This window comes from Alosa pseudoharengus, unplaced genomic scaffold (assembly GCF_046254945.1).
Source record: "Alosa pseudoharengus isolate Yale_2024_CS ecotype anadromous, Long Island Sound unplaced genomic scaffold, YU_APseudo_1.1 YU_APseudo_1.1_scf_1, whole genome shotgun sequence".
Classification (NCBI taxonomy): domain Eukaryota; kingdom Metazoa; phylum Chordata; class Actinopteri; order Clupeiformes; family Clupeidae; genus Alosa; species Alosa pseudoharengus.
Genome location: NW_027468564.1, coordinates 28377793 through 28397679, shown reverse-complemented (window position 1 = coordinate 28397679; position 19887 = coordinate 28377793). Strand labels below are relative to the sequence as shown.

At 40.2% G+C, this 19887-nt stretch overlaps 1 protein-coding gene across 1 annotated transcript in view; it reads left to right on the top strand.

Annotated features, from left to right (window-relative positions):
• The window catches only part of LOC143118087 (complement C3-like), a 132741-nt gene that overhangs the window by 97726 nt on the left and 15128 nt on the right, over nucleotides 1-19887 (top strand). Inside the window, exons 30-36 of the mRNA XM_076279308.1 lie at nucleotides 3513-3676; nucleotides 3795-3950; nucleotides 4149-4208; nucleotides 5960-6050; nucleotides 6229-6277; nucleotides 13841-13931; nucleotides 14302-14403. Of these exons, the coding sequence (XP_076135423.1) occupies nucleotides 3513-3676; nucleotides 3795-3950; nucleotides 4149-4208; nucleotides 5960-6050; nucleotides 6229-6277; nucleotides 13841-13931; nucleotides 14302-14403 (713 nt within the window). The remainder of the gene's footprint in view (nucleotides 1-3512; nucleotides 3677-3794; nucleotides 3951-4148; nucleotides 4209-5959; nucleotides 6051-6228; nucleotides 6278-13840; nucleotides 13932-14301; nucleotides 14404-19887) is intronic.

The following is a 19887-nucleotide window of genomic DNA, read 5'->3' as shown; positions in this document are numbered from 1 at the left end:
TAACAGGGAACAAATGAAGATGTTGGTCAGACTATAATAAAGAGAATAGCAATAATAAACAACCATGTCAATTCAATCAATAGCCTAATGACATAAACAATGAGAAAAAAGGGAAAATAGTAATAATAAACAATAATGTACATTCAGTCAATAATATAATAAAAATAACAATAGCATGGTAAGACTACATTATGGAGAAAATCAATAATAAACAACAATGTCAAATGAATCAACAGCCTAATGAAAATGAAACAATACTATACAAACCATAAGTGTTAATGAACTAAGTGCATGTTGAACAGATATGTCTTTAGACCCCTGTTAAAAGACCCAAAACTATCACAGGAACAGAGAGCACTGGGCAACTCATTCCACCAACATGGAACCACTGAGGAAAAGTCTTGAATTTGACCTATGTCTGGTCGACACAACAGACACTCTTCAGAAGACCACAGTGGGAAGTTGGGGATGTACGTCTTGATCATTGAATTAAAATAACAAGGAGCAGATCCGGTCAGTGTCCTATAGGCCAAAGTGAGAGATTTAAATTTAATTCTGCTTAATAGGGAGCCAATGGAGAGTAACTAGGAGAGGAGTTACATATGTCTTTGGCTGATTAAAGACCAGGCGTGCGGCAGCATTCTGAATCAGCTGTAACAATCTTACTACACAAGCAGGTAAACCAGCTAATAGTAAATTACAATAGTCCAGCTTGGAGATGACCATGGCCTGAACAAGAAGTTGTGTGGAATCCTGTGTCAGATAAGGTCTGTTCTTCCTTATGTTGCAAAGGATAAAACTACATGATTTTGCAATTGCATCATATCTAATATCAGCTGATTACACACATAAACTAAAATTTAGATTGCCCATACATTTGGAAATCCATTTGGAAATCCATCACCACCAATGGCAAACAAATCAATTCCAGAGAAAACAACAGTGGACATTTTTATTAGTGTGTAAAGTGTTTTACAATATGTGTTGCATCTTGCAAAGATATTTATTAAGAGAAATCAAGCTTCGGTGTCCATGTCTGATCGGTGCCAGTCCAAAGGTCCATTGTCCTCAGTCTATCTCACTGTCCACTGTTCATTGAGGCCTCTCAACCTATGAAAATAAAACCAACAAACAATCAGTGTTTAGCTGAAAGGTCTACTGTGAGTCTTTCTCGTTAATTGTTTATTCATCTCTGCGCAAAGAGGTCTCATAAGCATCAGGCAATCAGGATACACAAGTCTATGCACCTAAGAGACAATCAGTTGTTTCTCACACACACATTCATACCTTGCATCGTATACATCATAATAAATATCATTACACCTTCTCTGCACACACACGACTTGGTCAATACAATGAGTTAATTAAGAACCAAGGACATTTCTATCGTCATACAACACATTATTTGCAGTCTACACACACATTACTGAAACAGAAGTATCAAGACAACACACAGTTAAAGTATAATAATTAGGTTATTGTAATATACTGTGTCTATTTCTCAATAACTTTTACAAAATCTGCATGGAGTCGATGAAGAAGCATAAATCAGCCTGTAGAAATACTGTTAAACTAGGGTCTCTTGAGTCTTGATCATATTATCGATATAGAACATATTCAGTTTGAAACTCTTAGAAGCTAGCTAGCTACCATTTGCTAACAAAGTTATCGCAATCCAGTTGTCTGGCAACATCACGGCACGAAAAAATTGCCCCACGTAGCATTAGCTAACAGACAACACAACGATGAAAAAAGCTTAACTAGGGGGACATATCCAGTTTTCCATGAATGATACTGTTTAACCTGATATTGTAACGTGTTCTTACAGGCCTAAAAGGCACAATGATATGACAATGACCAATCATATTGTTCTATCAAAGAGTAACGTTATAGTAGTCTAACTGGTTCTGAACTATGGAAAAAACTTTAACTTAGTCGATGAAACTATGCTGGCTAGCCAGCCAGCGCTAGCATATAATGTACATTATATACAAAGTAACGTTAACAGACATGGCATATGATATCAACTTACTTGGACGTTTTCTGATGTGCCAGTCGCTTCCATCTCTTCTTTCTCTGTTCCACACTGTAAAGAGGTTCAGGAGACAGCTTGCTAAGAGGGTGCTATGCTCTTTGCTTCGCGCTCGGAACTAGTCACGCGATCACAATAGCTCTGCACTCGATTGCTTTTCCTGAGCTACCAGCTGTTTTTGTCTCGGTAGACTGAAATTGAATTTCACGTTTTGAAACTGAATTTTGAGAACTGAATGTGAAAGTTCCAAGAGCGAAATTTTCAGTCAGGATAATTTATGTATCAGAGCAAATTAGTTCAATTTCAAAATATTATATTCAATTTCAAGTTGACTGAGATTCAGTTCCAATCTAATGAATTCAGTTTCAATATATACTATTCAAATTCGTTTTTCCAATACAATTGCTCAAATTCATATTCAAATTCATATTCAAATTCGGTTTAAGGTGACACAAGTTTTACTCCATAGAAGTCGTAGTACTGGAAGCCATGTTAACCTTGGCATGAAACGGCCACCGCAGGAGTTAAAATGCGCTCGGAATGGGGGGAGGCTAGAAAGTAATATCAGAGAATGTCTAATAAGGGAAGAACCGCCACTCTCAGGGAAACTTCTAGTTTCTGAACTGGTTGCAGTTCCTTTTCTGGTTCCACATGGGCACTCACAAATAAGTGCAGAATGAATGGAGGTCTATGCTGTACCCCTCAAATCCACTTTTCTCGGGATATAATTTTTTGCCCAGAAATTTGAATGTTGCATGCGAAAGAGGGGGCAGAGAAAATACACACTGCTGAGTATTATATTTTTTGAGTCACTTATTTGTTCTAAAAAGCCTTTCAAATGCGTCAATGACGTTATTCATTAACATAAAGCTAGTGTGTTGTGGGCAACGACGACTCAACCTGTAAGAAATCGAAAGGACGTAAGTACTCGTTCATTCAACTTTTGACCTATAATCCATATTGAGCTTGCAGAAACCACAATCAAATCTTCGATTTTTCGACGACAACCAGGTGAAAGAGACACATTTAGCCGTCTAGCTGCATAGACCCCCATTGTTTTTGCACTTATTCATGATCGCCCCTAGCGGAACTACAACAGATTGCAGGTACAATGGAGTTAATAGGGAGTGATCCGGCTCTCCGTAAACGGGCTCTGGCAATATTCAGTTGGATGTCTCATGGAATTTCACCGCTAGATGGGAGAAGTTCTTACACAAGGTAGCTTTAACATAACAAGCCATTGCGTCACAAGCCTAGAGCGCCCTCTCGTGGCTGTAGACGGTAATGTTACCTTGGTTCATGCAGAGATTCATGTAAGTCAGCAGGAATTAACATTAACAATATGTTAAATTATATATATTTTGATATATAAATCACACCTGACTATAATTGCAGGACCAGCCAAACTATGAAAAAAGTGTGACTTAAAGTCCGGAAAATATGGTACTAAGAAATGATACTCTTTTTTCCAAACCATTAGATGGCACTCACTGGCCTGTCCATGGTAACAACTTGTTTACTCTGGAGGCCACAGCCTACGCCCTGCTGGCCCTGGTGAAGGCCAATGAGTTTAAGAAGGCAGCACCCATCGTGAAATGGCTGAATGAACAGCAGTTGTATGGGGGAGGCTATGGATCCACACAGGTACACACAGTCTACAGATCCACACATATTAGTACGTAGTCTTCAAAAACAAAAATAGCTGGATTTCTGATCACTGACAGACACTAATTACTGACCATCTCTGCTCTCACCCCTCCAGTCCACCATCATGGTGTTCCAGGCTGTGGCTGAATACACTGCCAAAGTCAAGGAGCAGGACATGAACCTCGTCGTTGACCTTAAGGTCCCTGGACGTGCCAAGTCCACTAAATGGACTTTCACCAAAAGCAACTCTTTCCTAACCCGGTCAGACAAGGTGCTTGTTTGTTTTTTGCAAAATCAATCACAATGGATGTATATTTGCAGTTATTTGTGTCAAAAGTGCCATATGTATGTTCTATATATAATGTATTATAATATATATATATTATGTTCTATATATAATATAATATTATATTATATAATATTATATAATATAATATAATATAATATAGTAATATCTCCTGACTTGCAGATGAACTTGAATATACACCTGACTGTGACTGCCAGTGGGACTGGAGAGGCAACTCTGTCAGTAAGTCTCACTTCTGTAGATTAAAGGACAGGTTCGGTATTTTACACTTAAAGCCCTGTTTTCAGATAGTTTATGATTAAATAGAACGTTTAAGATTGAAATTTGGACACATGTTGCTGTCCTGAGAATTTTCGGTTTCTGTGGTAGCGCCCCCCCCCCCCCCCCCTCCAGAACGATGCATAGGTGCACTGGAACAATCCTTCCTAAAACGCATTAAACTTTCGTTTACAAAGACGTGAAACTCACCGAGTGGTCAGGGGTGTTCACTGATATGCTCACACAAAAATCGCTGCAAAAGATTCTTTCCAACAGGTTTTATCATAGTTTTTGTCCAACTCCATTGACTTGTATTGGATGTGCTGTGAGGTACGGTATTACTCCGCTGCCGGAAACGGATATGGGGTTGTTTGTTTTCTTTCTGTAGTCTTATGCAGTCGCGGTATCGTAGGCTACTACGCTATCCAAATTATTGTCACGTCCAACCATGGCTAATGCTAAAATGTCTTGGAACTTGCACAATGTGAATGATAGCCTACGTGAATCATTACGTTTTCATCATGAAAGTTCCACAGCCAAAAAAATTGTAAACGTACAAAATCATGTAGCCAAATTATTCATGTAGGCTAGGGTTAGTGTTAGGCTTATGATGTGAACATGACAGGTTATGGACATAACAAATAAGTTCTTACCCCAAGTTCTTCCAACTCTGTCGTCCCAGGAGGTAATGTGGGAACCGCTGTATTTCTCAGGCGAAATAGCTTTTTGGGCGATTTCTTTTGACCTCCAGCGACGTTCAGTAAAATGCAGACACGGTGATCAGCTTTCTGCAGATTCTCAACAGGTGTGCTCACATCCAACCCCAGAAATTCCAGCCACAACTTTAGCCTTTCTGGATCGTTGAAAGGAAGTCTGTGACAACTTTTTTTGCCACGAATTTTCCCGCAATTCGGAACTGCATAAAATCGCCTCATTTTTAGCTGTCTGTTGCAAAATACTTCAAGACAGCGATCTTCTGCTTCTTCTGTGTATTCAATGAAATGCCAGTGGTTTGCTTGTAATTGGCAAGACTGTGTATGGTGCATTATCGCCACCAACTGGGCTGGAGTGTCTATTATTCAAGCTCTCAACGGAAGAATGTACGGGTGTGAGGCGTTTGGAAAAATAGCTCCACAGTTTTACAACATGGTAATAACCTGTTGGAAAGCGTCTTTTGCAGCGATTTTTGTGTGAGCATATCAGCGAACACCCCTGACCACTCGGTGAGTTTCACGTCTTTGTAAACTAAAGTTTAATGCGTTTTAGGAAGGATTGTTCCAGTGCACCTATACATCGTTCTGGAGGAGGGGGGGCGCTACCACAGAAACCGAAAATTCTCAGGACAGCAGCATGTGTCCAAATTTCAATCTTAAACGTTCTATTTAATCATAAACTATCTGAAAACAGGGCTTTAAGTGTAAAATACCGAACCTGTCCTTTAAGGGTTTAAGGGAGCTAGACATACAGTAGACTGCAGACATAGCAATAAGTCTCACTTTACATGAATAAATTAAAGTGCTTTAAATGAGTAGTCCATTTTTTGCTATAGATTTTGCACACAAACAAGTTTATTTGTTTATTTAGGTGACAAAGAAATAAAATTTTCAACATCAAAACCCACTGTAAGACTAAGATTAGGCCTACACCATAAAATCAGAGTGTAAGGGTGTTGCACCTTTAATTGTGATGCCATGGTTCTTTTATTGCTTGTGCAGGTGATGACTTTCTACTACGCCATGTCCAGTGACATACTCACTGACTGCAAGATGTTTGATTTAGAGGTGAAGCTGGAAAAACAAAACAAAGGTGGGATTACTGGCCGAATAAGCAGAAATACAGTGCAGAAGCCAATCAGATTCATCCTATTTATTCTAAAATGTCAAACACAGAATGCCAGTTCAGAGCCCAACTACATACCTCTAATTCATAACAGAATGCCAGATCAAACAGCAGTGAGATCATTTATCTTCTATTCAATTCACAGTGACATACCAGGGAGCCAGTCAATCATACCTGCTCACCATTGACGTCTTGTAAGTTCATGATATCTCTCTGAGACATACTGTATGTGCACACTTGCAAACAGCTGACACACACACACACACATACATATATTCACACACACACATGCATGTACTGTATACACGTGCTCGCTCTCTCTCTCTCTCTCTCTCTCTCTGACATCCTTATGAGTATTCACATAATAGGTAACATGTCAGAATAGTCTGATTTAAGGCTGTCCTTGACTGTGTTCGAGCCCCAGGCAAATTATTAAATGCATTTAATTTACTGGGATATTCCATTTCAATTATTTAAGTCAATTTTACATTTCACTCAAGCCCACCTAACCGTGAAGATATAAAGTCTCACCCTAAACCTAATGCAAAGACCATGACCATGGGAATCACTTTGAAGAGTTTACAGCAATGTGGGCTTCAAATGATTAGTTAGATAGATAGATAGATAGATAGATAGATAGATACTTTATTGATCCCCAAGGGGAAATTCAAGGTCTCAGTAGCATACAGACATCACACACAACATTCACTAACAGCAGAAAAAGTAATTAAAAAGTATATAATATAAAAACACAACTAAGCAATAAGGACAGTAGAAGATAAAGAATATACTAAAATACAAATTATACTAAATAACACTAAATCTAAGTCTAAAGTCAAAACAGTCTAAAACAGTATCCACATAGTGGGTTATTAAGCATGAGACGCTTACAATGACTGAGGCAGGGACTGAGCCTGTGATTCTCAGTGCATAGTAAGGTAAGGTGCTCTGTGAGAGTGAGTGTCATGGTGATGGAGCAAATGAGTAAGTCCAACAGTGCAACAGTGCAAGAATAAAGTCTAGAGACCAGCATAAAATAAATATGGACATATAAGAGAGCAAGGTAATATATATATCTAAAAAAATATATATATAAAAAAAAAAAATATATATATATATATACATATATTATTTTTTTATTTTGTTTCTATATTTTTTTAGATATATATATATAAATATAGAAAAAAAAATATAAAAATATAGAAAAAAAATATATATATATAGTTGTGCTATTTGACACCTATCTGTCCATCAGGAAATACAAAGTTCAGAGAGTCATGTCATATCGCAACATGCCAGAGGAACTTACTTAACTAGTTACCTCCTATCCTTGCCCTTCTCCCAATGCTTCAGTAGTGGATCTGGTTGGCAATTACAACAACTGCATGTCTGCAGCACTCAACAGTCTTGCCCCCTTAAAGACACGGACTGTTTCGTTTCTGCAATCCGCACCTTGGTTCACTCCTGAACTACGCCTGGAGCGACTACCATGATGACAACTACCGACCCATCTTCAATTTACCATTCATTAAAAAAATTATGGAGAGGGTGGTGGCATCTCAACTCCAGGATCATTTGAAGGACAATGATCTGTTTGAGTCATTTCAGTCTGGATTTCAACCAAAGCACAGCACAGAGACTGCCTTGGTGAAGGTAACAAATGACCTCCTCTGCACAGCTGATGCTGGACTCATTTCCATCCTAATCCTCCTTGACCTGAGTGCAGCTTTTGACACCATATCCCATCAGCTGCTTCTGGAGCGTCTTACCAGCATTGGAGTGCAGGGCAGTGTTCATCAATGGTTCACCTCCTATCTCTCTGGCAGGACACAGCTTGTCCAGATTTTGGACCACAAGTCGGAGAGTGCTGCTGTCACGAAGGGAGTGCCACAGGGGTCTGTTCATTCGGAATCTAATGTACAGTAAATGAATGTCGAAGGCAGAGTGCATCGCACTCATGTCAGCATCGGTGTCCACAGCAATTTAAAACACCATTCAGCTGACCGGGAGTTCAGAAAGCGTTGGTGTTTATTGTACGAATCTACTCTTTGTAGTAGTACTACTTACTACTTTAGTACTACTAAAGGCGCATCATCATAAAGATAGGCTACATTTAGGACCCGTCCACACGGAGACGCTTTTTGGGTTAAACGAAGAGGTTTTGCTTCGTCTTGGCCGAGCGTCCAAACAAATCCTGTAAACGCACTGCCCGAAACCGCACTTTTTTGAAACCTGGTCCCAGAGTGAAAAAATCTGAAACCGTAGCCCTTTTGAATTCGTTTGGACAGCGAAACCACACATCCTACTTGCGTAGCCTATCGATAATGTCATCGCCACACCTCAGCTGCCCTGGACTTGACACTTATAGTATTGCCTAATACTAGTTTTCATACATGACATTACCTACGATTACACTCCGTAGGATAAATATCACAACTGACGCCGATAGCTTATGACTTGGTGGACTGAACACTGTTTTTCCCGGTGTTTTTTTTATGCATTCTAGCTACTGTCAGTGACGCGAGAGAACTTAAGTTATTAGGGAAGTGCGGAGTAAGTTTACATTCATTTGTGCGTAGTGCCTGTGTCATTAATTTATTTTACATGTCTTACAACATAAATGAATGCATTCATAGTGAAGTAAGATATGAGCATACAAAGACGCTTAGAACTCATGTTAAGCCTATAGATGCGCACTAAATGTGAATGCGCGATTTGATGCAAGCAAAAGTATCGACTGTTACTAACAAAGGTATAGCAATATTATAAATGTGGCGATGGAATAGCCTAGAACTTGGGTACGCCTAGCCTTTGCACTTGCGGTGATAAGCAAAACTAATGTAAATCGCGGACTATCCTACAACCAAAGAAAGTAATGGAGATTATTTTTACCTGCGTTAGCCAAATAAAGGACGGGACTGCACCCTTCACAAACCGTAAAAATTAAGTTTATTAGTTTTACAGTTGACTACAGTTGACAGTTCACTATAAGTCCACACAAACAATTCTGGTTTCCTTGCACTAGCCATTTCGTCATAGCCTATTCTGTCTGTTTGTATAGCCTACAGCGCAAGCTTTGGTCAATTTTTGTAAAGAAACAGTGCCACCTATAGGCCTGGGATATGAAGTAATGTGTTGAGTCTTGTTGAGATGGATCCGTTTGGACGCAAATATTCTTGATACGGTTCCAGGGAAGACGGAGGAAAAAAAGATCGGTTTGGTACGTGTGGACTAGGCCTTAATCTGCATCACGCCCCATTTTAGCGGAAAACAAGTTAACATACATATATTAGGGCTGTCAGTCGATTAAAAAAAAAATCTAATTAATTACATACTCTGTGATTAATTAATCTAAATTAATCGCATATATGATTTTTGCTGTGAAAGTATTTTAAATATTTAAATTCAAATCAATCATTGGATAATCAGCATTAGTGACATTAAAGTTCAAAAACTCTTTTATTATTATTTTAATAATGACCATAATAATCTATGATATGACCTAATATGCTGAGGAAATAAATTCAAAAGTGCTTCGGGAAGAAGGTTTTTTATCACATACATTGCAGAGGACTTTATTTTAATCAACACTTTATTTTTACCAATACCATCAAGCCGTTTTTGAAAAGTAAATGTTCTTATCAATGATCTAGGCAGCACATTTTCTTCTCTCCTTCATTTTACAGTCTAATGGTACAACGGCTCGGGGTCAAAGGTCATACAGAATCGATTAATCTGCGTTATTTTTTCTAATCAGTTATTTTTTCTCAAATTAATTAATCAAAATTAATCAGTTATTTTGACAGCCCTAACATATAACATTGATTCTAATGGGAAAGACAGATAGCCTAATCACACCTTGACGTTACATCTAGTTATTAATTTACAGGCCATTCAATAATTTTACTAGCACGGCAGTTTTAAAGAATTATGTGTATGTAACTTACTCATGTCGAAACGATGTAGGCTACATTACAACCCATTCAGCACGTACTAGCTACACTTACCATATCCCATGTAAAACGGTTAGCTTGCTAGCTAGCTAACTGTGGAACTTCAGTATAACAGGCAAAGCCAATTATCTCACCTAGTTGTAGGAAAAAGGCTACGTTCATATTACAAGTGATAGAATGAATATGTGACTTATGTTTAGTTGATGTTATGACATTTAAAGTTAAGCTTGCCGAACTTAGTTATAGTCAGCCACGGGCAGTTTGACTGTGCCTACATTCGTGACACTCCTGTTAGTAGGCTTAACTGGAAAGAGCAAAAAATAGGAACATAATGGTCACATTAATCCCATAAACACACAGATAACTCTTACACCAACCTTATTTTGTGCCTTTTATTCACATTTGTTTCAAGATTTAGTAAGTATAACCCCTTTTCGCTCCCGACTTCTATGCAGCATAGGTTTCCATTATCCAAACAGCTCCCTTTCACCTAAAAGGGGGCGTGTACATGCAGCACGGTCTAGCTAGATCCAGTGTGGTGTTGTAGTTGTTCTAACGTTACTAGTTGTTGCAACATCTTGTGATCTTTGTAACACCAAAAAGAACGTTAATCTCGCGATAAAAAAAATTGACGCCGTTAAAATAGGTTTACGTTAACGCCGTTAATAACGCATTTAACTAACAGCACTAATATATATATATATATATATATATATATATAATTTTTCTCCTTTTTTGATATATATATATATTTTTTTTGGTTTATATTAAGACACGCATATTCACCATTAATTAGCTGCTTACTAACATGTATATTAGTAGCATACTAGACATTTGTTAGTCATTATAAGTCACTAATTAATACCTTATTCTGCAAGACCTTATTCTACCCTCACTAGACCTAGAGGTCTGCGCGGGACTGATTTTTCAGGAGCACACACACCTGAGAAAGACTCCAGATGTCAGTTTCTTGGTTCTGAATGTAGGCTAACAACTGAAGTAGGCTAGGCCTAGTCTGGTGCCCTCTTCCTCTGTCATGCTTTCGATTTTTGAGTTTTGAGAACGAGCAGCAGGAACAAATTGAACCCACGTAAACGACAATATAGGCTATAGCCTAGGCCTGCTATCCGTCAGTTATGCTTAAACCACGTTATTTAATGCTGCCTAACAGAACATCCAGCTGAACTATAGTTATGAACAGTACTGTAGCGTCGGTGGATGTACATGTCTAACGTTGAATGAGTGTCTCCCAGAATGCAGTGCGAGTGAATGCTAAAATGTGTAATGTCGATTATAATAGTTGTAGTTACGTTTACCATGTTGTGTAGTTGTTAGCGTGTTAGTCTCTTAGTTGTACCTTATGTGTTTATCCTCGTGTTGATGTGTGTGGTAAACCCTTATTGTGTGTAGCATGTGCAGCTGAGACTACCCCTGTGTTGCCCTATGTAGTTGTCTGTGTCCGTATGAGTCTTCCTGTTCCAATAAATGGCCGTCCTGGCCAAAGGTGAATCTTGTCTGAGGGTGAGATCGCTACATTGGTGTCAGAAGTGGGATGGGCCCCTCCCGGGGCGCGAAGATCTACGCCAGATCAAGACGGAGAAGAAGGCCGAAGACCAGACCAACAAGATGGCGGCGAACCTCAGCAGATGTTCTATTTGTCCTTTTAAGGACTAGCCAGCTCGCCGAGCTCGCCACTTCGGAGGATGGAGGACCTGTCGGCCCGGCGCGGGACCTGTGCAGGCGACCAGCGGGACCAGCCCTGCACAGCCGACGAGAGCTGCCAGCGCTGGAGGAAGCGGCCCCGGCTGAGGAGTTCCCGGCTCGACACCGATGTCGATGCTGCCGTCATCCGAGGATCTCATCCATAGAGAGCGTGAACTCTCTGACGACCTTGGAACACGACCACAGCGGCCGGGTTTACACCGCCAGCTACGGAAGAATTTCCAGAGAGTCAGCTGCCGGTCGAGAGTGTGATTGAGTCATAGCTGCTAGTTCGGGAGCTTGCGGTGCTCCAGCTAGTGGCCAAGAGGGTAACGTCGACCTGTAGAGCCTTGGGAGCTATCGTTTTGTGGACTGTTTGAGATTTTAAGTGCGCACGTTCCGGTTGACGCAAGTCTGCGCAATGTTTTTCATGTTTTGTGTGTGAGTTCCTGTGTGTCCCAAGCCTGCTGAGAGGGTCGGGGTCTCCATTTCCCGCCACAGTGGAGCATCGTTGTGCTCGAGAGACAGCCGACAAAAGTTCTACAAGAGGGCAGCGCGAGGAGGGACCTCGACGTGGACAGCTGACCGCCTGGAGATCGGCACACTGTGGACAGGTGGCAACGGCCACGAGCTGTCACAGTAGCCAGAGGGGGCTACCGAACGTCCAGGGGTTCCAGCGTATCCGGGGGTTCGGCTTGCAGTGGGACTGTTTGCTGCTGTTTGAGGTAGCGCAGCTGCACGGCGGGAAACCGAGGGCCCAAGCGACACCACGACCCACGTCTGGCCGGTTCTGGTGCTTGTTCGGGGGAGAACTGACGTGACAGAGGCAGCCGAGAGCCCTTCCAGTCGGGATGGGTTATCGTGCAGCCGGAGGCTTTCCGGTCACTTGGACTAAGCACTGGGATTGACACCGACGCAGCCGCGAGCGGTGAGCTGAGCTGTCATTGCCGGGGACGACAATGGCTCGGGAGGGGGTTATGTAGCGTCGGTGGATGTACATGTCTAACGTTGAATGAGTGTCTCCCAGAATGCAGTGCGAGTGAATGCTAAAATGTGTAATGTCGATTATAATAGTTGTAGTTACGTTTACCATGTTGTGTAGTTGTTAGCGTGTTAGTCTCTTAGTTGTACCTTATGTGTTTATCCTCGTGTTGATGTGTGTGGTAAACCCTTATTGTGTGTAGCATGTGCAGCTGAGACTACCCCTGTGTTGCCCTATGTAGTTGTCTGTGTCCGTATGAGTCTTCCTGTTCCAATAAATGGCCGTCCTGGCCAAAGGTGAATCTTGTCTGAGGGTGAGATCGCTACAGTACTTTAATAATTTCCATATTTAATTTTACACACATATTTAATTAGCGGGAGTGCAGTGAAACATCGGTTTGTCCCGAACCCGCGAACGCACCTCTCTCATCCCGCCCGCTCCCGCAAAGAGCTTTCAAAAGTTGTCCCGCGCCGCACTCTTTTGCGTCGGGACCCGCGGGTCTACCGCGGGAGTGCAGATCTCTAACCCTTAAATAAGAATTTCCCCTATGTAAGCTCCTAATTACCCCTTATTAATAGTTATTAAATAAGTTGTTGCATATGAATTATGACCTAAATATGCATGGCTCAGTATGGGCCTTGTAAGGTGGTAGTACCACAAGAACAGTTATTCACTTATCAAAGACGCTTTTTTCAAATGGAACTAGGCACTAAACCACAAGTGCTAATAGTGTACAAATAACTCATAATTAAGTCTTTGTAATGCAGAAATGTTCCCTATTCTAAAGTTGGGTCTTTGTTTACATTTAATTCACAATTAATTTGGCATTTATTAACCCCCATGTGTTCCCTAAACTAAAGTTGCCTCCTATCCACACTTTTTAAGTGTATTACAGCGCACATAAGAAGAAGAAGAAGAAGAAGACAGCTAAGTTAGCACGAATACAAAAATCGATTTTAGACCCAACTTTAGAATAGGGAGCATATTCTGCATTACAATCTGCATTATGCTTTATGTGCAGTTTGACAGCTGCTATGAATGTGTTATGAACTCACCCGTCAAGTAAAGTGTTTACCTCCCAGTGTTAAGCCATTATCCCTTACTTGTTATTTTATCCTCAGGTACCTGTCAAAGGAACGCTCTACCACCATGTCCATCCTGGACATTGGCCTGCTGACCGGCTTCAGTGTGGACGAGTCTGACCTCACCCAGGTAAGTGACTGAATGGAGCTATGTGATGACTTTAAAAAGAAGGGTTTGTGGTTTGTTATGACAATCCTCCATTGACTTGTATTGTATTTGATACAGTGCCGATTGAGGTACAGAGTAGTATCACAAAAGATGACCCAGAGCTGGCTGGTTAGCACACTAATGCTAGTGGATAACTGTTCAAAAGAGAACAAAGCTATTTTTAGGTCATTTTAATGATTTGAACATAAAGAAATCCAAAACAAAACTAGAAAAAAACAAGGCAATGTATGATTTTGCAGTTCAATAAATATGGGAGGATTCTATTACTAATTTGCTTTTTCAGATAGGTAAAACAAAACAAAAAAAAACTTGGCTTCTCTTGTGCTTGTAGTTGTCCACAGATCCACAGGTCCACAAGGACAGGTACATCCAAGGATTTGAAATGGACAAGATGCTGTCAGACAGAGGCTCCCTCATCATCTACCTGGATAAGGTAATAATTAAGACATATGTCTGTCTTCATGTATGAATGTATCCATCTTTTATTATTATGCGAAGCGGCGGTCATATAGGTTTAGTCAGATTTTTTTTACATTTTTTTTTTTCGCATGGCCAAATTTCCGTCAAGGATTCCTGGGACACTGAAAGACCGGGGTACACGAAACTTGGTGGGCGTGTAGCCCCACTTGGATAGCATGGAACCATCGTTTTTCGTTTTGATCTGTAGCCCCCCCGCTGGACTGGACCCCCTGAAACGAGGGTAGGGCAGACACAGTTTTCTGTGAATATCTCGAGAACCGTAGGGTTTAGGAGGACCACCTTTTTTTTGTATGTTGATCTTAAGGGGCCATGTCAACCCATTCCATAACCACTCATTTCATGTATAGCGCCACCTAGTTAAAAACAAAAAAGTAAAAATGAGGTGTTGTTAGTGCCGTCAAACGATTAAAAATTTGAATCACGATTAATCGCTGAATTCCTATAGTTAATCACGATTAATCACATATTTTATCGCATGATTAAAATTCTATTATTTTGCATTTCTGAACTTTCCAGGAGTCCATGTTAACAATATAAAGCAATTATTGTGTATCTTGATTAGGATTCAAATGAAAGCAAAGCAAGTTACTTCATTAACTTAACTTTAAGATCTTTCAAAAGATGTGCAGCAGACCTGAGGCAACACAATATACTGTATTCTTCAGAAATATAGCTAATAAAGGGCATAACAAACATAAAATACTATATAGAAAATAAGGAACTTTTCAACATGAGTGCACTGCCATTTTATAGGCCTACAGTCTATGGTACACTGTCACTTGCCACACACATCAGCGCCAACGTTTTTAACACGCAAACACTGGATGAACAATGGATTTTATGGAGCGGCGTCGACCAAATATAACTGAATCGTGATTTACACGGCGGCTATACAACTCTGCACACCAGCATCGAAGTGCGATGCTGGTGTGCAGAGTTGTATTGAAAAGAATGGAATATAATGTACAGTAAATGTCACTCATGTCGGCATCGATGTCCACAGCAATTTAAAACACCATTCAGCTGACCGGGAGTTCAGAACTGCGTTGGTTGTTTATTGTACGAACCTACTCTTTGGCCGGCTCGTAAGCCCAAACAAGTGTGTGCAGCATAAAGTAAACTAAAGCTAAAGGCGCATCATCATAAAGATAGGCTACATTTAATCTGCATCACGCCCAATTTTAGCGGAAAACAAGTTAACATACATTGATTCTAATGGGAAAGACAGATAGCCTAATCACACCTTGACGTTACATCTACTTATTAATTTACAGGCCATTCAATAATTTTACTAACACGGCAGTTAGTTATAAAGAATTATGTGTATGTAACTTACTCATGTCGAAATGATGCAGGCTACATTACAACCCATTCAGCACGTACTAGCTACACTTACCATATCCCATGTAAAACGGTTAGCTTGCTAGCTAGCTAACTGTGGAACTTCAGTATAACAGGCATAGCCAATTATCTCACCTAGTTGTAGGAAAAAGGCTACGTTCATATTACAAGTGATAGAATGAATGTGTGACTTATGTTTAGTTGATGTTATGACATGTAAAGTTAAGCTTGCCGAACTTAGCTATAGTCAGCCACGGGCAGTTTGACTGTGCCTACATTCGTGACACTCCTGTTAGTAGGCTAAACTGGAAAGAGCAAAAAATAGGAACATAATGGTCACATTAATCCCATAAACACACAGATAACTCTTACACCAACCTTATTTTGTGCCTTTTATTCACATTTGTTTCAAGATTTAGTAAGTATAACCCTTTTTCGTTCCCCACTTCTATGCAGCATAGGTTTCCATTATCCAAACAGCTCTTTCCCCTAAAAGGGGGCGTGTACATTCAGCACGGTCTAGCTAGATCCAGTGTGGTGTTGTAGTTGTTCTAACATTACTAGTTGTTGCAACAGCTTGTGAAAAAACTACAAAGTTTGTTACACCAAAAAGAACGTTAAACTAGCGATAAAAAAATTGACGCTGTTAAAAAAGGTTTACGTCAACGCCGTTGATAACGCGTTTAACTGACAGCACTAGTTGTAATTGCAGGTATCTGTGACCTAACATAGTCAAAACTGCACGAAATTGGATGTGTAGGATCATTATGACACCCTCTGAATGCACGGCAAGTTTCGTGGAATTCCGTTCATGGGGGGCCGCACAATAAATTAATTTATGTTACTGTACACCAACTGGCCTGTAGGTGGCCAGAGACAGTTTTCTGTGAATATCTCGAGAACCGTAGGGCCTAGGAGGACCACCTTTTTTTTGTATGTTGGTTTTAAGGGGCCATGTCAACCCATCCCATTACCACTTATTTCATGTATAGTGCCACCTAGTTAAAAATTAAAAAGCAAAAAATTAGGTGTTTTAATCACAATATCTCTGGCTGACATGGTCAAAACTGCACAAAATTGAAAGTGTAGGATCATTATTACCCCCCTCCGAATGCATGCCAAACTTTCGTTCATGGGGGGCCATACAATAAAATAATGTATATGTACATTTAGTGACCGTACACCAACAGTGTACACTGCTGACCAATTTTTTGCGTATGTTTGTCTCCAGGGGTCATGTTAACCCATTCCATATGCACACATGTGCATAAACAGATACACACGCACACACATACATTCACAGTAATCATACGTATGACACATACTCACACAGTAGACATATGTACGCATGCATGCACATGCACACACACAGGCACATACGCAGGCACACACACAAGCACATGCACGCAAACACACACACACACACACACACACACACACACACACACACACACATAAACATAAACATGTACATGCACACAATTCAAGAATTTCTCAGAATTATGAACAGGCAAGAAGGGGGTGGGGTTGTATAAAATGTATTTTACATGTGAAATCTATGAACCAATCATGTTTTGATACTTGTTGTCTAGCAGATACCAGTGAGAATTGAGTGTGCATAATGCAATTCAGTGAGACAGTTAGAATCATATATGCCTTTCAGCGTGACTTATTTTTGTGGAAAAAATGTGCTGGACTGGGCGGCGGTCATATTTTGTACCGCACTGCGGTACATCTAGTTTTTTAAAGACTATGGATTTGGTGAAAAACATGTGGTCACTATATTGTATTCCTTTTGTAACTTCAGCATTCAAAACCAGTTTTTGTCCTTCATCACCAGCTTCCACCACACTTCCCTCATCTCTTCTGCCTTCCCCATGTCATGAATTTAGTTTCACTAACGTTATAGCGTTCATATCATTTTCGGTTGTTTTTTTTGTGTGTTGGTTGGTTGGTGTGTTTGTTAGTAGGATTAGGTACAAACTATTGAATTAAATCATTGATGCTTGGTGAAATGTTGCCTCATTCAACAAAGATTAACTTACTGAAAAAATAAATTTTGCAGCAGATCTTATTCACAGGGCAGGAATTTAGTTTCACTAACCTTGGGAGATCCACAGGGATGGACTGGGACAAAAAATATTAGGCATTACATATTTGGCCCAAGCGGCCCTCAAATCGATCGGCAAAAACCAAATGTTGACTAAAAATAAAAAAATCATCTTTTGGAAATTAATTTCACGATTTTTTAGTGATTAATTGCACCCAGGTGTTTTTAATGGTATGGAGGCATTTTTTTATTTACACCCAAACCTGTAATGAGCACCAGATTGTATGCAGGGGCGCAGCTACCCATTTTTTGAGGGGTATGCAACAACAAATTATCGCCCCCCCCCCCAAAAAAAAAAAAAAAACACAAACAACTAAAGTAAAACAAAAGGCCAATAATGTATTACATATTATTATTTGTTAAGAAATTCTGCCTATTTGAATTGAAGTTTTGTTATGTCGCATTGTCACTTTAAGAGAGTCTAAACAGTTCTCATAATGTCCTTTTGCCAGCTGTTGCTCACAAAGGATAAGGCTGATCCAACTGTAGCCTTTGTTTGCACCACATTGACAGCACAATATTAAGTTATTACAAGGAGTCTTCATTGTTAAGAAATGGAAACATGTAATGAGTTGTTGCTAGTGTGACATTTCTGTTTGCAGTTTGCCATTAAAAGTGCAGTATGAGCATGGTAGCCACCTAGCTATTTGAATGGAATAGGCTATTCCAATCGGCATATGCTTAGCAAACGCTAGTTAGTCTGTTAACATAAATAACGTGAACATGAAACGTGTGCCTCCAAGCACAGACGTCACACTTTAAATCCTACCTGTTGCTTTTCACCATCCACTTACAGTATTTAACTACTGTCGCATCCCTTGACATGCCATCTCATTTTCCCTTTCTTTTTCTATTTTTAGCCCCCGACAGCTTTTTTGCTTTATCCATCTTTTTCCATAGACGAAAACTCACTACTCGTACCTGCTCACTCAGCGCTCACGGCGCCCCCACTCCCTCTTCTATGTCAAAATTCTATGATAGAATTTTATGAGATAGGGCGCCTACTCTAGCCTGTTAGTCCTCTAAAATGTTATTTAACATTGAGGAAATGCAGAAATGATTTAGAAACGTACAAAAGTAGCTACATATAGAATATACCAAATATATTATTATTATTATTATTATTATTATTATTATTATTATTATTTTACCAACGCTTTGGCGCCCCCATGGTGCTGCGCCCCTATGCGCCACATATAGCGCATAACCACTTTTTGCGCCACTGATTGTATGCATTAGAAGCTGAGACAGTTGGATTCACAGGTGACACCTGTGCCAGTGTTCTGATTAGCCCGGGAACTACTCTGGGAACTTAACGAGCGCAGCTGGCTTTAGGCCATTATGACATCAAATCCATTCAAGTCTATGGGGGGAAAATTAGCTTTTTAACATTTTTAATCCCCTATTTCTCAAAAAGTATACATTTTTTAAAAAGTCTGAAATAATTACTCTCTTGCCCCACTCCAGACCTACACAACGGTTATTACAACATATCTGAACGTTAAGCAGTTAGTCACATTCATTCTTGAAAAGGTAAAAAGAAAAGGTTATAATAACAAGAAGAAGCCAGGAGATTTCAAGATAGTGGATTCCATCCACTATAATTAGCAGCCCTACATGATAACAAATAACAAAATCTAAATGTGCAACTGGTCTATGTGGAGAACAACATTGGACTGGTTAGGTAGCACCTCACTGCAAACCACGCACTGTGGCTTTGGGCAGTCTGTCTCCCAATCCACGTGAAGCCTAGGGCTATGCCTCATCATACTTTAGCTTTCTTCGCGCAGTCTTTTCTGTCTCGTCCTTTCTTTTATCCCCCTGCGCTCCACCTCCACCTTCATCAGTCTGCCCCCCATCCCATTCCATCGTTACCTGTCTCCTGCTCTGTTTCTCTCCCTTCTCCGCCTTTTTTGACAGTGTCCCTGTTTTTAGCCAGTTTTCCATGTTTGCGCAGCCTTCTACCTAGCCTATACTTCCACAAAA